General features: G+C 33.3%; 1 protein-coding gene across 3 annotated transcripts in view; it reads left to right on the forward strand.

Annotated features, from left to right (window-relative positions):
- Positions 1–19,054, forward strand: part of ARHGAP6 (Rho GTPase activating protein 6) — a 580,691-nt gene that overhangs the window by 516,216 nt on the left and 45,421 nt on the right. For all 3 annotated transcript variants that reach the window (XM_003765584.4, XM_023500347.2, XM_031959003.1), the window contains exons 4-6: positions 10,757–11,013; positions 13,620–13,815; positions 18,391–18,446. In XM_003765584.4, coding sequence (XP_003765632.1) covers positions 10,757–11,013; positions 13,620–13,815; positions 18,391–18,446 — 509 coding nt within the window. The remainder of the gene's footprint in view (positions 1–10,756; positions 11,014–13,619; positions 13,816–18,390; positions 18,447–19,054) is intronic.

Genomic DNA, 19,054 nt, shown 5'->3' on the forward strand with positions numbered 1-19,054 from the left:
GTTGGATAATAAAGAATAGAGACAATGTATAAGTGTAAGAAAACAATTGGCAGGCACTGGTCTATTGATTGATGAGCTAGTTAACACTTCGTAATTAACATCATCATTGTAGCTAGCGTTTATCTAACATTTAAGGTTTACAAAAAGCTTTGCATATGCTATCTTATTTGGTCTTCACAACAACCCCAGAAGAGGGGTGCTGTAATGTAAAACTTGCTATTACTTTTAAATATGTAATAAAGTAAATTTCCTTTCTTTCCCCCTTTTTACTGTCTTTGCCCCATTCTACAGATGGCTATCATTAGTCACAAATAGGCATATAATATATATGTATCTATAAATATATATACATACAAATAAAAATATATGTATGTGTGAATGTAAAAATTATTCTAGATATACTTTTTACATTTTCTCTGGATACAGATAGTATCATTCTTCATATGTCCTTTATTTTTAATTCATATATTTATAATAGTCAGTATGACTTGTTTACTCAAAGTTGTTCTTAAAACAATATTGCTGTTCCTGTATATAGTGTTCTCTCAGTTCTGCTCCTTTTGTTCTTCATCATTTTATGCAAGTCTTTGCATGCTTTTCTGAGATCATTGATCTCATCATTTCTTATAGCACAGTAGTGTGCTATCACAACTATATATCATAACTTTCCCAATAGATAAGGATCCCTACAATTTCTAGTCCTTTGCCACCATAAAGAGAGCTACTATAAAAAATTCCATTGATATTAAAAGTCATAATTATAATTTGTGAATTTCCCTCTATCTTGTTTTTCCTCTTCTTTTTCAGCCTCTCTTTTTACCCTGTCCCTGTTACCTTATCTTCTCCTCCTTCCACTCACTATCCCACCCATAGAGGGGTGCATGGATTGGGATTGGCTGAGTGGGGAGGGACTCTTCGTGGTTTTTCAACATGGTGAACAGAAGAGCCCGGCAAAGGGCTAAAGATGAACCAGTGGCCAACCTACTTAACCTCCTAGGAAAGGGAGTGTAAGCAGGGAATGCTAGATGCAAAGGAGCTAATATAGCTACATGATATAATCTAAGGAATAACTGCACACAGAAGTGGGAGAAAAGCCTTTTGGAGAAAGCAAAACTATTGTCAATATTTAAGCCTATCATATGGGAAAAAAAGAACAAAATTTTGATGGAAATCAGAACCAAAGAGTCAACGATTTCATCTGGGTAATCTACCGGTCATTAATTATTCACATTTATAAATAGTGACATTTTAAGCTTCCAGATGCTAAAAATGACAGAACAGGTCTCTGATTTATTTGCAAATGTTCTGAAGGTTTCCATACTTACCTAAAGCTTTCTTTGTGCTGGTAGATTATTATTTCCTACTATGGGTGAGTCACTGTATTGGGATTTCTGCTTATCACACATTTAAAACCCAGCATTACCATGAACCATTGGACATTCTTTTCTCCTCATGTTGCATTTATCATTCCACTGTTTGTCACTCTAATCCTCATATGGCTTGTTATTTATGGCTTCTTGATTCATTTTTCTTGTTGTTGCTAGTCCTACTGTCTGCACTTTTCCAGGTCTCTTCCCTGATTTGCTGGCAAAGGGATGTTTTTTGGTTTCCTCAGAGACAGGAAAGATTCATACATTACATCCTTAGGGTGTGTCCAATACTCCTCCAAGATCCTTTCTTTTTTTATTCTCTTCCAGTTTTAATGTCAGTAGAAATGGTCTTTTATCAGATTTAGAAATATGTAAAATATGCAAAATAAACTGTATCAGTAGTCTCTGAAGTTAAATTAGCTGCCTAAAAGTATCCTTTCAGAGTGATTCTGGGAGACTTTTGTATTTTCAGAGCAAATTCATATTGTATGAAGGTATTTTTAAATGGGAGAAGTTGGGTGAAATAGAGTACCAAGCCTGTTATCAGGAAGACTAATCTTCCTGAGTTCAAATCTGAGCTTGGATAGTTGTTATCTGTGTGACCCTGGGCAAATCACTTAACCCTGTTTGCCTCAGTTTCTTTATATGTAAAATGATCTGGAGAAGGAAACAGAAAACTACTCTAGCATCTTTGCCAAGAAAACATCAAACAGCATCATAAAGAGTTGGATATGACTGAACAGTAACAACAAAAACAATGCAATTCTTTAAATAGCAATATTTAACATTGCATAGGCACAACATAATATTATTCAGATATTTTTTGCTTTTGTTATTGACATCACTAGAATTCTACATGGGCTTTGGGGAAAGATTTTGTATGTGTATGTGTATTCACTTGCATTTTTTAAATGTGTGTTGACAGTGATAAGAATAGAAACATTTTTCCTTAGTGTCTGCTGAAATGAAAAATAAACAGCTTGACTATGCATCACTGGAACATCAAAGAAAGATTATTTTGAAAGTATGAGCATCACTGTAAATCAGTAACTTGATTTATAAAAATGTTATGATGATTCAGATTCCATTTCTGAGTTCCAAAGTACTGTCAAAATTATTTTATTGCACTAGAATGGAACTGTAGTTAATACTGTTGGGAAATAGTGAACCATCAGTCATATTTTGGAAATCTCATTTTACCAAAATGTTTGTTATCATGATACTTGACCTAGAGTGGTAGGAATCTTTATCATTTTTATTATCCTGAGTTGAATACAATCATCATTGTCCTCATAGTGCTTGTTTTTTTGTTAAATTATAGCTTCCCCAAGACCATTCCATCAAACACATTTTCTAGATTAGTGATTTCCCTGCAAGCAAATGGTCTGTCAAGGATTTTTCTTGCATTTTTATTGTCAAAACATGAAGAAAAAATACAAGCGTCATTCATGTATATATTACAACCTTCCATTTCTCACTCAGGCTTCTAACAGAGGTGACCTGTATTCCTTCACCTCATTTCCTCATTAAGTCAATACATCCTGTTTCCTAAATGAAAAATACAGTTATTGTTAAAAACTGACAGCAGTCGTCTGAACTACCTCCTTCCCTTCTTGCTGCCCTAATTCAGGAGGAAAATGTTCAATTTTGTGGAGAATTGATATTAACCTTATCATTGTATATCTGCCTTTGGTAATTAATTAGAGAAAACTGTGACTTTTTAATCTGTATTAGTATGATATCATTTTAACTTCCGAGTAAAGAAAGTAACACCTTCCTCTAGTTAATTAGCAGCAATTATTGAGCTCATACTATGAGTAGAAGATTTTACTTGGGGGGGGGGGGGGAAGGAGGAAGAAGAGTTTATAATGAAAAATCTCAGATACATATATAAATCCTATTTCAAGAAGCATTGCCAATATGCTATATAATAACTCACCAAGAGATCTAAGGACTTGGTTTCAAGCCCAACTCTGACACATAATGGTAGTGTTATTGTGAACATATCATGTAACCTCTCCTTATTCCAGACTACATTCAGATTATAAGGTCCAGAACTGGAGAAGATCTACCTGATCAAGTTAAAATGAAATCAGATTAAGTTAAAAAAAAAGTTTGGAGAACATGTACATACATATATATATATATATATATATGTTTGAAGAAATAAAATTGATTTTAATTTATGGATTTTACTGAGGGAAATTAGAAATTAGAACTTCTGTTCACATGCATAAACTGATTTGAAAGACCATGGTTCTATTTGATCAAACAACTATTTTAAAAAGGACAAATGTGTACCTGATTAACTGACTGAATTCAGTTTCTCCCCATGACTACTTCCACCACCAAAAATAAAACAATAGAAAATAATTATGTTTAGAGATAGAATTACAAAATAATTTTTAAAGTATCCATTTCAAGAAAAAATATTAGTTTCCTTCAACTTATTGCTTGAGGAAAATGATAATAATATTTATATACTACCTATGTGTCAGCACTGTGCTAAGCGCTTTACAAATAATATCTCATTTGATTCTCGTTACAACCCTGGGATTTAGATGCTACTATTTATCCCCATTTTGCAGTTTAAGAAAACTGAGGCAAACTGAGGTTAAGTGACTCATTTAAGGTCATACAACTACTTTGAGACTGGATTTGAATATAGATTTTCCTGACTTTGGGTGTAGTACTTTACTGAATTACTCAGCTGTCTCTGGAGTTATAATCCTCTATTCATATGGATGACAGATTTTTATCACAAGATCAAGATCTGGCTAATGTCCCCAGCTAGGAAAAATGGTAACAAAAGTAGTGAATTCTGTTTGTTTACTTTTCTCTTCCCAGATATCATTAATTGTTGTTTTAACAGATATCTTCTGCTAATATTTCCATCCTTGTTAAATTAAAATATTGCTGGTAATTTATTCCTAATTATGAAATATGAAATCTGTATAATCCCAATATATTCATAGAAATATGAATATATTTTCATTTCCCAATAGACTATAATCAGAGCAAAATTATTGTCTTAAAAGGCTATGGAAGTACATATTTTCATCATGCCATGCCCCAAATCTTTTTCACTCATTCCCTTTGTATATAAGCTTTATGTTTAGTTGACTTTTAAGACTGTTCATAATCTAATGCTCCATCATATGTAGGTAATATGTATCCTTACTTCTACAAAACACACTGCTACACTGAAGCTAAGTCATCATCCTCATTGTTGCTAAAAGAATATTATTCTCACTCTTGCTTTCATTTCTAATCTTAAAAACATTCTCTCTTCTCTTCATTTATACAAATCTCAAACTTTACTCATATTTCCAAATACAACTGAAGGACATAAATCTTTTATTTCTTCTGTCAAACTGCTTTCTTAAACTATGTCTTATCCTTTAACTATAGACTACTATATCTTTCTATGGAATTCCAGATCAAGAGCTAAACTTCTAAAAGCAACCAAGCTAGCCCAGTCATTTGAATCCAGGTCCTCTGACTTTTGACTGTTTAATGCATAATCCATATTTTTTTCCTCAACTTGCTGATAAGCTCTCTAATGCTAGGGACTTTATCTTATTCTTCTACATTACTCATAGAATCTAACATAGGGTCAAGCATAACAGGTACTTAATACATAATAAGTAATGAGGTACTTTATACGTAATAATAAAATATAATTATTTTACTTTTTTTTTATTTTATGGACTTCAGGATTTGTACTCTAACCACAATAGTTACAATTTATGCAAGTCAAAGAATTCCAAACATAAGCATTAAGGATTATAGCTATTTTTCCAGTTTCTTTTTTCTTCTGATTTAAATTCATATTTATCTGATTACCTAGGAGACTGATCTACAAGTATTCATTTCCAGATATTTTGTGTCATGCCTCAGAGAGGGGCCCCCTCTGGTTTCTAGCTCGCATACATATACACACACATACAAATATATATACATATTTAACACACACACACACACACACACACACACACACATATACACACATACACATATTTAAATGTTTATTTATTTATTGATTTCCCCCATTAGTATGTAAGCATTTTGAGGACAAGAGTTCATTTCTTGAATTTTTATGTCCAACGTAGTAAGTCCTTAATAATGCTTTCACTTACTATCTATTCTTCTTCAGTACTGATAATAAGGACAAATAGAAGTACATCCTTCAATTTATTCTATACTACTATGAGTTTTTGTCAAGAAAGCCCCAAATTGGATCACAAAGTGTTGGGTACAACTGAAACAGTTGAAAAACATTATGACTTTGGTCTCTTTCTCTTTGTTTATGCTGTGAGAGGTTTTTAAAAATTATTTTTATTTGATAATCTTCAAGTTATCCCATATATATATTATATGCACATAATTGTTTGCATGTTGTTTTCCCCATTAGACTATGAGCTCCTTGAGAATAGAGTTTGTCTTAGTGCAAAGCCTGGTCCATAGTGAGATAAATATTTCTTGACTTGGATTGAATTATTTGCTAGGTAAAGCACAATTTTGCATATGCTATTTTGAATTAATGACTTTCCATCACCTAATAAGTTTGGAAATACAAGATCAGCTTTATAGGAACTAATTATATCTCTTTAGACACCTTAACTAAAATTCTTGGCTAGGTCTTGCCACCAGATAAATGGTATTTTCTACTAAGGGCTACATTTATTTCCTTCAATGGCACATAAATGACAGAAGAGGAAAAGTGGAATGTAATCTACATAATTATCTTTTTTTAATCAAAGCTGTTACCTAAGATAGGGTGGCTGAGACTTATGTACAATTACCCTTTCTCCATATAGCTGAAAAAACTTCTTTCCTTTGACCATCCATAACTTTCAGTTTTTATTTCCTGCCTCTCCAGTCTATATCCTACAATATAAATCTCTATTCCCTTTCCTGATTATGTTTTCATCAGTAGCACCATTTTATAGATGAGGAAACCAAAGCAAACATTGGTTAAGTGATTTGCCTAGGATCACCCAACCAGCAAATGTCTGAAGCTAAATTTTAATTCAGGTCTTCCTGCCTCTTGACCTGGTGCTTTATCCATTGTGCCACTCAATACCACAACATCTCTTATTCATCTCCTTCTTATCCTTATACATACACTACCAACACCCTGGTATAGACCCTCATAAATTCATGTCTGCACTATAGCCTGCTGATTGGTCTTCTTGCCACAAATCTCTATCCAGAGCAATCTATCCTCCACTTTGCTGTCAAAGTGATATTCCCTGTTTGTGGCAGCCCTTTTTGTAGTGGCTAGAAACTGGAAACTGAATGGATGTCCATCAGTTGGAGAATGGCTGAATAAATTGTGGTATATGAAAATTATGGAATATTACTGTTCTGTAAGAAATGACCAACAGGATGATTTCAGAAAGGCCTGGAGAGACTTACACGAACTGATGCTGAGTGAAATGAGCAGGACCAGGAGATCATTATATACTTCAACAACAATACTAGAGGATGACCAGTTCTGATGGATCAGGCCATCCTCAGCAACGAGATCAACCAAATCATTTCTAATGGAGCAGTAATGAACTGAACTAGCTATACCCAGAAAAAGAACTCTGGGAGATGACTAAAAACCATTACATTGAATTCCCAATCCCTATATTTATGCACACCTGCATTTTTGATTTCCTTCACAAGCTAATTGTACAATAATTCAGAGTCTGATTCTTTTTGTACAGCAAAATAATGTTTTGGTCATGTATACTTATTGTGTATCTAAGTTATATTTTAATATATTTAACATCTACTGGTCATCCTGCCATTTAGGGGAGGGGGTGGGGGGGTAAGAGGTGAAAAATTGGAACAAGAGGTTTGGCAATTGTTAATGCTGTAAAGTTACCCATGTATATATCCTGTAAATAAAAGGCTATTAAATAAAAAAAAAAAAAAAGTGATATTCCCAAACGAGGCACTCCATGCCCCACTGACTACATTATACCTACAGCACTTTTATTACTTATTTTCGTTTCCTGTCTTCTCTGAGTTCCTTTCAGTCTTAGTTAAAATCCCACCTTTAATCCCTTTTAATTGTAGTTCCTTCCTTCTACTGATTATTTCAGATTCATCCTGTATGTATATAGTCAATCATCAACTTTCATGGGGGTAATGTTCTTAGAAAATGGTGTGAGAAAATAAAAAAAATGTGAATGTTGATACATTCCCTCCAATGAGAAATAGGAGATAAGGTTTCCATGACCATCAAAAACTAATCTTTTATTAGACATTGCTGAAAATATACTTTTCTGCCTATAATTCTTTTTTATGCCATTTTATTTTTCCAAATATGTGCAAAGATAGTTTTCAACATTTATCTTTGCAAAACCTTGTGTTCCAAATTTTTCTCCCTCCCTCACACCTCCTCCTCAAGACAGCAAGCAGTTCAATATTGATTAACTATGTATAATTCTTCTAAACATATTTTCATAGTAATCATGCTGCACAAGAAAAATTTGATCAGAAGGGGAAAAATCATGAGAAAGAAAAAAAAAACAAGTAAGCAAACAACAACAACCAAAAAAAGCTTTGATCCACATTCAATCTCTATAGTTCTCTCTCTGAATATAGATGGCGCTTTCCATGCAAGTCTGTTGGAATTGCCTTGAATCACCTCTTTGTTGAAAAGAGCCAAATCTTTCACAGTTGAGCATTCATAATTTTCTTGTTACTATTCTGGTTTTGCTCATTACATTCAGGATTAATTCATGTAAGTCTTTCCAGGTTTTTCTGAAATCAGCCACACATTAATTCTTATAGAACAATAATATTCCATTACATTCATATACCATAACTTATTCAGTATTTCCCAACTGATGGACGTTCACTTAATTTCCAGTCTTTGCCACTCCAAAAAAAAAAAAAAAAGGGCTGCTGCATACCATTCTTAACAAAACATCAATTGTGATAACCTGTATTTTTCCTAACACCATACCTCTGAAATAATGTATAAAATTTGGCACACAAAATAAAACTGGTAACATTCAAAACATTTTTCTCACTAGTAATTCTCTAGAATTCTGTGATCTTTTATGCTAACATCTCCATTAAAAAACAAAACATTGATTTCAGACAATATTCACTTTTCATTATATACCAAAACTATAATACCATAAATTCTGTACAACAAATAAAATTCCTAAAAATGAAAACATGAATTATCTTCCATTAGATCAGATAGTGGTGTGATGAGGGTATTGGGCTGCATACTATACTCCTATAAATCTCTTTACCGTGACTACCCTCTGAAAATGAGTGAGAGGTTGCTGGGACTGTAATCACTGCTATCAGAACACTCTGAAAATGGTAAGTCTAGATACTGTCTTAGAATCTAAAAGGAGTTGCAGTACATTGTGGGTGCATAATTATAACACAAAACTTGAGTTTTAAAGGTAAACAATGAAAATATGTAAGAAATGATCTTGGAGTTCTTTATTCTAAAATAGCAAGGTGAACAAGAACAGTAATGCACTTAGTAATATACCAAATGCTCCACAAACTTGTGCAGGCCTCTCATTTTTTTTCTCTACTGTGCATAGTTGGGAGTAGTAAGAAAAAATGTTTTGAATGTTACAATTTTTATTTTGTGTACTGCATTTTATGGATTATTTAATGGTTATGGTGTTAGGAAAAGTACAATTTATCAAAAATAATGTTTGTTGTATTCAAGCATTTGTATTATTTTACTAGTAATCTCATTTTCACTTTTGCTTGAAGTCCATAAAGTTAAATACAAGAATGTTGAGTATTGTCTGTAGTTTCTTTGTATGTAGTCATTTGAATATTTTCTCCTCAATTAGAACTTCTTAAAAGCAGGCACTATCTATCTTTTGCTTTTCTTTATATCCCCTGTACTTAGTGCAGTGCTTGGAACATAAGAGATTGTTACTTAAATAAATGTTCATTGACTGACTTATTGTTACCTCATTAAATTCAGGTAAGTTGGCATCTGGGCTTTTTTTTTTCAAATTTCAAAGAGCTGTGGGGACCCATGAAAAAACCAGAAAAACAGTCTTCCTCAGTTCTTTGAGGAACAGCAAAAAAAAAAGTGACAGAAGAGGGACAGAAGATGCTCAGGATCACACAATTCATACACTAACTATAAATAAATCAGCTGTTAATATTCTTAAAATATAACTTCATACACTACAGGGACAATTGCATAAAACCCACATACACTCTCTTGCTATAATACTATTAATATATCATAACTTCCAGTGAAAAGATGATTCACGGTTCTCCTAAGAGAAGAAAGTGAAGAAGTTGGGGAAGTTCTCATTGTCCTTCCATAAACAAGAGACATTTCTTGGGGCATTTTAGTCTCCAAAAGAACAGTATGTGTGTAACTTATTAACATCACTTGCTAAGAATGAGGACATAGCAATGCTCTTTTAAGAGTCTGATAAGATTTTACATATTAAGTCAACTTATACTTATCTGGTGATTTCATCGAGAAAGAGCTTGCAAGTGAAGCCACAAATACAAGAAGGAAAATTAGTGGGGGGGAGGGGGAGCGGGAATGAAAGATGCCAAAGTCTTTTGTAAACTGTTGAGAAGCCTTACATGACAAATTTTTTTTGAAGATGAGAATTAAAGGACAAAATATGTGGCATGTCCTATACATCATAATAAAAATACCTCAGTATTCATTAGTTTCTGGTTCTATGGGATCAATAAGATATATAATATATGAATTTTATGCAAGTGTTCATTAATTGGAATCAAATTAAATTTATCATATATTAAGCATCTGCAGTAGGCAAAACAGAGTAGCTAGGTGTCATGGTGAATAGAGAACTGGGTTTGGAATCAGGAAGACTTATCTTCCTGAATTCAAATCTGGTCTCAGTCACTTACACTCTGTGTGACCCTGGGCAAGTTATTTAACCCTGTTTACTTCAGTTTCCTCATCTGTAAAATGAGCTGAAGAAAGAAATGACAAACCACTCCAGTATCTGCCAAAAATAGCCCAAATGGCACCAGAAAGAGTCAGATACAACAACAAATGTGCAAAACATTCTAATGGATAAGGTAAATATAAATATAGAAACAGAACATTCTTTTCCATCAAGGAATTTGTACTTTATTAGAAAATGAGGTAAGACAATATGTGAAATACACAAGTACAATGATATGAGGATCAACAGAGAAATTTAAAAGAATTAAAATATGAGGGAGAAGGAAACACCTTCAATTGGAGAAGGCTTCTTAAATAAGATAGCAGTCAGCTAAAAAATATCTATCTTCTGAAATTTTTCATTTAAGTATTTTTATCTTGGAAAATTGTTCTGAAAAAAAGAAATGCTATACATTTGACTTTTTTTTAATAGTGAAATTCTATTCTTTAATTCCAGAATTTATACCCCAGGCTTTTGGAATGCCATTATCCCAAGTAATTGCTAATGACCGGGCCTACAAACTAAAACAGGACTCTCAGAAAGAGGAGCAAAAAGATGCATCTGACTTTGTAGCTTCACTTTTACCATTTGGAAGCAAGAAACAAAACAAAGAACTCTCAAGCAGTAACTCATCTCTTAGCTCAACCTCAGAAACACCAAATGAGTCAACGTCCCCTAACACTCCAGAACCTGCTCCACGTGCCAGGAGGAGGGTAAGCTTGCCTTTATTCTCCTAGGATACTTACATACCCAATGTGTAGATGTTAAGTAAACTTAAAAAACTATATGCAATTCTACATGTAATCTAAAATTTTAGCTCTTGCCCTTACAGCAGAAAACTATTAACATAATTTAATGGAAAGAAGCCTCCTGAATCATCAATCATGGGACTATAGATGCCAGAGTTGGAAAGGTTCTTAGAGATCATCTAATCTAGCTTCTTTAAATTTCTAATTAGGAAATTGAGGACTAGAAAAGTCATGTGGCTTATTAAAAGCCATCTAGGTAGTAACTATCCCTATGCTTCTAAATACAATGATTTTCCATCATCTCCATAAGGATTTGGAATCAGGAGATCAAAATTCAAGTCTCCAGTGAGATTTTTCTTCCTTATGTGCTATTTCTATGTCCAAGTTCCTTATTTTTTAATGGAAAAATAATACCTTTACCTTCATAGAGTGATTATGAGAAGAATACTTTGCAAGGCATGAAGCTCTGTCTAATTTTGTGATATTATTGGTAATTCAGTTTAAAATTAAATAGATTGGCAGTTCTTGTCAGCTTGTCTTAATAATTGAAATAACAGCAGTTCTTATAAACCCCAAAGAAATGGTTTTTATAGTTTTTTCCCCTCCTAATCAAATTTTGCTATGGAAGCAATGATAAATATTTTGTTAATTCAAGGGGAAACTTTTGCAAGCAACCTTGTTGATCATTGGCCAAGATAAGCAATAATCTCATCCAAAACATTTAATCCATTTGAGCCAGTTTATCTATCTTCTAGTACAGTGTTGTCAAACTCAAATAGGAAAAAAAAAAGAGGGGGCCACAAAACCATACATAAAGATCCCCATGGAAGTATATTGACTTAGAAAACTTCACATTGAATTTGTGTATTTTAATTTATTTTATTTACTAGTTCCCAAATATACTTTAATCTGTTTCAAGAGTATTGTGGGCCACATGTAGTCCATAGATTATTGTTTGACATCTTTGTTCCCATGGGTTATTGTTTGACACCTTTCTTCTAACTAATGGTTTTAAGACTAATGGACAAAGTTATCTCTGATTTTGAGTCCTTCACTCACTCTATACAGTGTTCTACCTAATATATTCCATGTGCCTAATTAGGTACCTAGAAGCAATAAATATGGGCAACTAGATGGTACAGTGAATGGAGCTCTGATCCTGCAGTCAAAAAGACCTGAATTCAAATCCAGTATCAGATTGTGTGACCCTGGACAAGTCACAATTTTTTTGCCTGTTTACTCATCTATTTTTGCCAAGAAAACTCCAAATGGAGTCGTGGAGCATTGGACATGACTAAAATGATTCAGTAACAGCTGCAATAAATATATAGTTACCAACTCTCCTGAGACTTGCAGCTTGATAATAATAATAATAATAATAGTTAATATATATCTATATTTATATCTATATCTAGATAGATTGATAGATAGATGAGAGCCATGTATACCTAGAGAGAGGACTGTGGGAAATGAGTGTTAATCACAACATAGATTTTCACTCTTTTTGTGTAGCTTGCTTGAATTTTATTTTTTCATTTTTTCTTTTTGATCTGATTTTTCTTGTGCAGCAAGATAATTTATAAATGTGTGTGCCTATATTGGGTTTAACAAAAATTTTACCATATTTAACATATATTAGATTACTTGCCACTAGGGGAAGGGGTTGAGGAGTGGGAGGAAATTGGAACATAAGCTTTTTCAAGGATCAGTGTTGAAAAATTATTTTTAAATATGTTTTGAAAATAAAAAACTTAAATAAAAAATACTATATAGATATAGATATATACAGATATAGTATCTACTATGTGCCAGACACTGTGCTAAGTACTTCATAAATATTATCTCATTTGATTCTCACAACAACCCTGGAAGGTAAATTCTATATTATCCCCATTTTTACAAATGAGGAAAGTGAGACAAAGGTTAACTTATTGTCCAAGAAAAAACAGCTAATAAGTGTCTAAGGCTGGATTTGAATTCAGATCTTCTTGACTCCAGGCACAGCACTCTGTCCACAGTCATCACCAAACTGTCCCTATCCTTAAAGAAAAGTTATAAAAGAATACATCATGGCTCATTTTTAAGGAATTGTTCTCATGGCAATTTTGCCTTTTAACATTTAACCTTTTGAAGAATATAAATTATTGAATGTCTTGTGAGACTCCTTTGATTGGATTCACTTGTTGATTTTTTTCTTAAATTTGGTGGGCAAGTCAAAATGCTTTAATTGCTCTTTCTCATCTCTTCTTACTTTAGATTATGTGGTCTCTTGTTGAAATTGAATGTAGCATGACGTTATCTCTCTACCGCTTCTTTGTGGTAGGTTGGTGACTATTTCCAGAGGCCTTTTAAAAAAGCATTTTCCCTTATATTACTGTAATATACAAACAACCTAATTAAATCAAGCAGAGTGATTTCATGTTGTATATCAACAATTATGAACAAAAATATTTACTTGATGTGATCTGGAGGGTGATTTTTTTTTTTTTATTTTATCCATCTGTACTGATTGCATATATATATGTGTGTGTGTACATGTGTATGTGTATGTGTGTGTGTCTACTTTACAGGGTGCAATGTCTGTGGACTCTATTACAGATTTGGATGACAATCAGTCTCGACTACTAGAAGCATTACAACTGTCTTTGCCAGCTGAGGTTCAAAACAAAAAAGAAAAAGCAAGAGATAAAAAACTGAGTCTAAACCCTATTTACAGACAGGTTCCCAGACTTGTGGACAGCTGTTGCCAACATTTAGAAAAACATGGTAAGTGACCTTCCATGATAAAGGTATCAGATAAAGAAAAGACAAATAGCATTCATGGGAGAACTCCATTGATCCTACATAGACTAGTTTGAAATTTACAATAATGTGAATGGACCCTAGCTTACATCTTTTCATTCTGAAAAAAACTTTTGTCAATATTAAGAAATGATTTTTTTAAGCAACTTAAAAGGTTGGCCACTATTTCAAGATAAACAAGTTAATTTATTTACGGAAATTAAATAGGTATTATTCTCATAAATAATTCGGACTTATGCAACTGCTACTGAAATTATAGATAACTTGTATATATGCTTTGATTTACTGGATGTAACTGAAGACAATACAGTCGTATTTCTTGACAAATAGACTACTTTTTCAAGGTTTTTCACTTGTCATGATTGGGTCTTCCTTTTATTAATCTGAGCTGATAGATTTTAATGTATATTTATTTTAAAATACACATACACTTCCTCACTGTGTGACTCTGGGCAAGTCACTGAACCCCAGTTGCCTCAGGAAAAACACACACACACACACACACACACACACACAAAACATTCTTCAAAATTTAGAAGGCAGTAAATATTTCCTTTACTTAACTCATTATATTTGTCGGTTACTATACAACTATGTCTTTATGGAGTAAATTGGCTATATTTAATCATTTCATAATAATATAACATTACATGTTTTATGTCACATGAAAATAGCAATTGGGGAACTTTGCTATCATGTACATGTTTTATTTGCCTCTACAATAGTATTTTTTTCTAAAATTATCACCATACCTGAAGAATTCAGTTCAATTCAACAAATATAAGCTAAAAATTGTACTAAGTACTGGAATTATAAAGACAACCAAATCTTCCCTGTCATTTCCCTGAATTTATTAAAATCTATTCTCCCAACATTGAGGATTATCTCCAGTTTTTTTTTTTTTTTTCCTTCTATGTCATAAATTTCTTGAAGAAGCACTCACTTACCTACAAGATTTAGGCCATTTCTATTTCAGCAACCACTTTTTCCTCCTTATTGGTTAGAATTAGGGTCAACATCCCAGTCCCTCTACTCAATCCTTCCACTTTTTGAAGGATCAAATTGTTCTTAAAGCAAATTGCATTTCTCGGTTGCTCTGCCTTTAATTATGAGACATCTCCAGTAGATGCTTGGACACTTAAAGGACTTTGTTACTCTAATACCATTTTTCTCTGCCAAGTTTATAATCTGTTTCCCAAACTCTTCATCAAATTCCTCCTGTCCAAGTGTTCTTTAATGGAAAATAAGATACCATCTGTTTCTCCCTTTTTTAATTCTTAACCAAATTTCTCCACCATTATTTCAGATGCAAAACACTCATATTTTCAAAATAAGATTCGATCTAAAAATCTTTATAAATGGGTATCAAAAACTCATAAGCTCTCCCCCAAATTAATTTAGCCTATAAAATTTCTATTAGTTCCATTTGTTTATAGATGCCATCTATAACTATCTAAATTAATATACCATAATTTTGTTCAAATTTTAAACATTTTGATGAAGGATCTGCTAGGTTTCAGGCACTAGGTCTTTTTTGCCTTTATATATTAAACCTGTATTCCCCCAAACACAAATTTCAATGGAAAACAAAATGAAAAGAGAGCCAAACCATATAATATTGCAGCTTTTTATGTTTAACATCCAATTCTCTTGTCAAGTGTTCCCAGCTACTTTTATTTTTCTGACTGGTTTAAAGGCATCTTTTCTTTGAACTAAAATAAAGTGGTGGCACAAAAATTTGAGAGAGAAAAAGATAACTATATATGCATATATTATATATAATGTATGTATTTACATTCATCTATAGAAATATGGGTGTGTGCTATAATTTGCATTTCTTGATTGTCTCGTGTTTTCTTTAATGTAAGACTGTTTTCCTTATTCTAGAGTCAGGAATACTGACTCTAGAATATTCCTCATCTTTGATACATTTCACTCTAGAAAAGTAGTCTATCATAAGAAACAAAAAAACAAAACCTTTGGGAGTATTAATTCAGAATCAAATAAATTAAAATGGCACAATCCATTTTAATATTTCTAATGCCATTGTAATGCCAGAGAAACTGAGGCAAGATAGAGATTAGAGAGTTTTTAATATTTTATTTGAAAAGAAGAGATTTATGGGATCAAATGGATTCATAGTTTGGTCTCAGGGCTGAATGAGACTATGGTCTCCAAGAATCCAGCAAACAATGTAAGTTCTCAATGACATATATGTGTGTGTGTGCCCCTGAGACAGGGGCAGAGTCAGAGTGCTGAAAGCGGGAATATAGGACTAACAATCCAGTTCTGACAAGGTCAGGAGAGGTATTCTGATAAGTAGGGAAGGGTTGGGGTCCTGATATCTAAGATAGAAGGTCTTTGTCCTTATCTGGATCATCATGATTAGGAGGCAGAAGTAGTGTTGCAGAACAATTAAGAACTGAGGCAGAACAATTCAGGGAAACCAAGGCAGGACAATTTAGGGAAACTGAGTCAGAACAATATAAAAGAACTGTGGCACAACACCATGATCACCACTAAAGCTCTGCTGCATTGCTTTATCTGTGTTGTGGAAAGAACTTGGAATTCTTGCCAGACCTGGCATATTCTGCCAAGTCAGAGATGCTCTTTCTGTCATGCAAGGAGCAGCCTTAGCAAGTTCAGAGAAGCTCATCATAAAAAAGTTGCCATTGAGCAATGAATTGGCTTCAACAATCCTTAAAGACCTTGAAGTGCAAAGGGTTGGTTCCTCAAATTATAAAAGTAATTTCATGGTAGAAACAATTTTGTAGAAATTATGTTTTGCCATAGCTTACTTAGTCAAATAATACAATCAAATGAATGAACTTATTTTGAGAATTATGTCTCCAACTATAGAAAGGAAACAGTAGTCAATGGTGAGATAGAATACTTTTTACTAAAATGGGTAAGACGGGCAAAAACAAGAAAGAAAACAGTTATAAAGATACAGGACATATATTACTAATTCTCAGATCTACAGAATCAGTGGCTTGCTTCCTATACTTGTCAGTTAATTCTTTAAAAACCAGAGTCTCAATATTAATCCTTAACTCACTTTTACTACTGCTTATCTTGAGTTCTGATCAGTTGGTCATTCCTTAAGATTATTAAGTATTTACTTATATACCAGGAGGCAGCTACATGGCTCAGTAAATAAAGTTCTGGGCCTGAAGTCAGGAAGTAATAATAATTGCTAATATGTTTATGGCACCTATTGTGTGTTATGAGCACTGTGGTAAATACTTTACAAAGATCTGAATTCAAATTTGACCTCAGACATTCACTATATGACTCCTGGGCAAGCTACATAATCCACTGGAGAAGGAAGTGTCACTACAATATCTTTGCCAAGAAAACTCATACAGGGTTACCAAGAGTCAGACATGATTGAACAACAGGGAGAAAAGAAGGAAGGAAGGAGGGAAGAAAAGTAAAGAAAAAGGAATTTGTCATACTGTATAGTTTACAAAGTCCATGCACTAAGAGCTCGTATAGTTTTATCACTGGAGAGCCCCTCTATCTATTGCTCAATTCTGAAAATTTTATAATCATTACATATTACATATAAATTACAAATCTTGCAGATGGGCATTAAGTCAAATTATTGACACATAATGGCCATTTGACCCTGAGCAGGACATTTAACTTGTCAATTACCCAGGAAACATTCTTAAGACAGTAAATTAGAAAGTAGTCGCTGATCTACATTGATAAAAGATACTTGTTCATTGAAAGCATTGAAACCATTGTTCTGGAATTTAACTTCTAGTTAAGAGCTTGTTTACTTTATTTCTCTACTTTAGCAGGTTAGACACAACCATCTAGAGGTTAAACATAGGAGCCAAATGAATTAATGAATTTAAACGTTGGAAGTATCCTTAGACACCATCTAATCTATTTTTCAGAAGAAAAAACTGAGGCTAAAAGAAAATTGGCTTATTTTGCCAAAGCTAAGATAGACCATGGAAGAAGTATGATCTCCTCACCTTGAGGGACAAGACAAAAAACAAAAATAAAACAGAACTGGATAATCATAATAATCATGTTGTGTCATCAAGAAAAATTTCCTTATATTTTGCTTAAGCATACAAAGAAACAGAACATTTTATTAAAATTATTTTTAAAATTGGGACAGTTAGATGGCAGATTACCAGTCCTAGAGTCAGGAGGACTTGAGTTCAAATCTGGCCTTAGACACTTAACATTTCTTACCTGTATGACCTGGGCTTAACCCAAACTTAACTCAAATGCTTTGCTCCCCTAAAAAAATTATTAAAAATATTTAAAGATTATGATAAAGTTCAGTTACCCAGAAAATTGGCCTTTTGTTGAATAGCATCCTCTCCCATTCTATATGGAAAAATGAGTCATTTCTGAACTTTCGTTGCCTCCTCCAGAATCTCCCCTCACTGCCTTCTATAACTATGGCCAGGCTGATTTTTTACAATGGTATTTCTTTTGTTTTATTTTTGTTTGGCTTCCAAGAATATGAAACAATAAAACAGGATTATTTGCTTTATGGTGGTGTCTTTGCAGGTCTCCAGACAGTAGGAATATTCCGAGTTGGGAGCTCAAAGAAAAGAGTAAGACAGGTAAGAGGAAAAACAAAACTCTTAAATGCTCTTCCAGTTAAGTTTAAGATCAATACAACTTGATTACTTTGCCCAGTATTATTCATCTACTCAACAAACATTTATAAAACTCCTTTGATGTGTCAGGCACTATGCTAGATAATAAAGAGGAAGAGAAAAAGTCAGACATTGGCCTAAGTACTTTAAAAATGTTTTTTCATTTGAGACAGATAACAATCCTAGAAGATAGATACTGATAAGGTTTAGATTTAGGGAACCAAAATGAGATTAGAGTTTCTGGTGGTCAGAGAGTTAAATGATAAGGTCTAGTGGCAGGTTCGGGGTTCAGAGAACCAAATGGAAAGGTTTGACTCCCCTGCACCCCTTCAGGATTCAGCACAAGGATAGAGAGTTTTGGGGACTCCCTTCTGGTGGTGCAGAGGTTCTCTGTAAAAGACTTTACAGACCCAAAAACCTAGATTGATAAAAAGAGGTTTATTGGGGATAGGAAGTAAGGTTAGAAATTCTGACAGAGAGGTATAAAGTCTGGTTAGGGAAATAGGTGAGGGTAAAGAGAGGGTGGCACAGGAAAGAATTTTCCAGTGGAGAGAGCCTCCTTGGCATCTCAA

The sequence above is a fragment of the Sarcophilus harrisii genome, chromosome 3 (genome assembly GCF_902635505.1).
Source record: "Sarcophilus harrisii chromosome 3, mSarHar1.11, whole genome shotgun sequence".
NCBI classification, from domain to species: domain Eukaryota; kingdom Metazoa; phylum Chordata; class Mammalia; order Dasyuromorphia; family Dasyuridae; genus Sarcophilus; species Sarcophilus harrisii.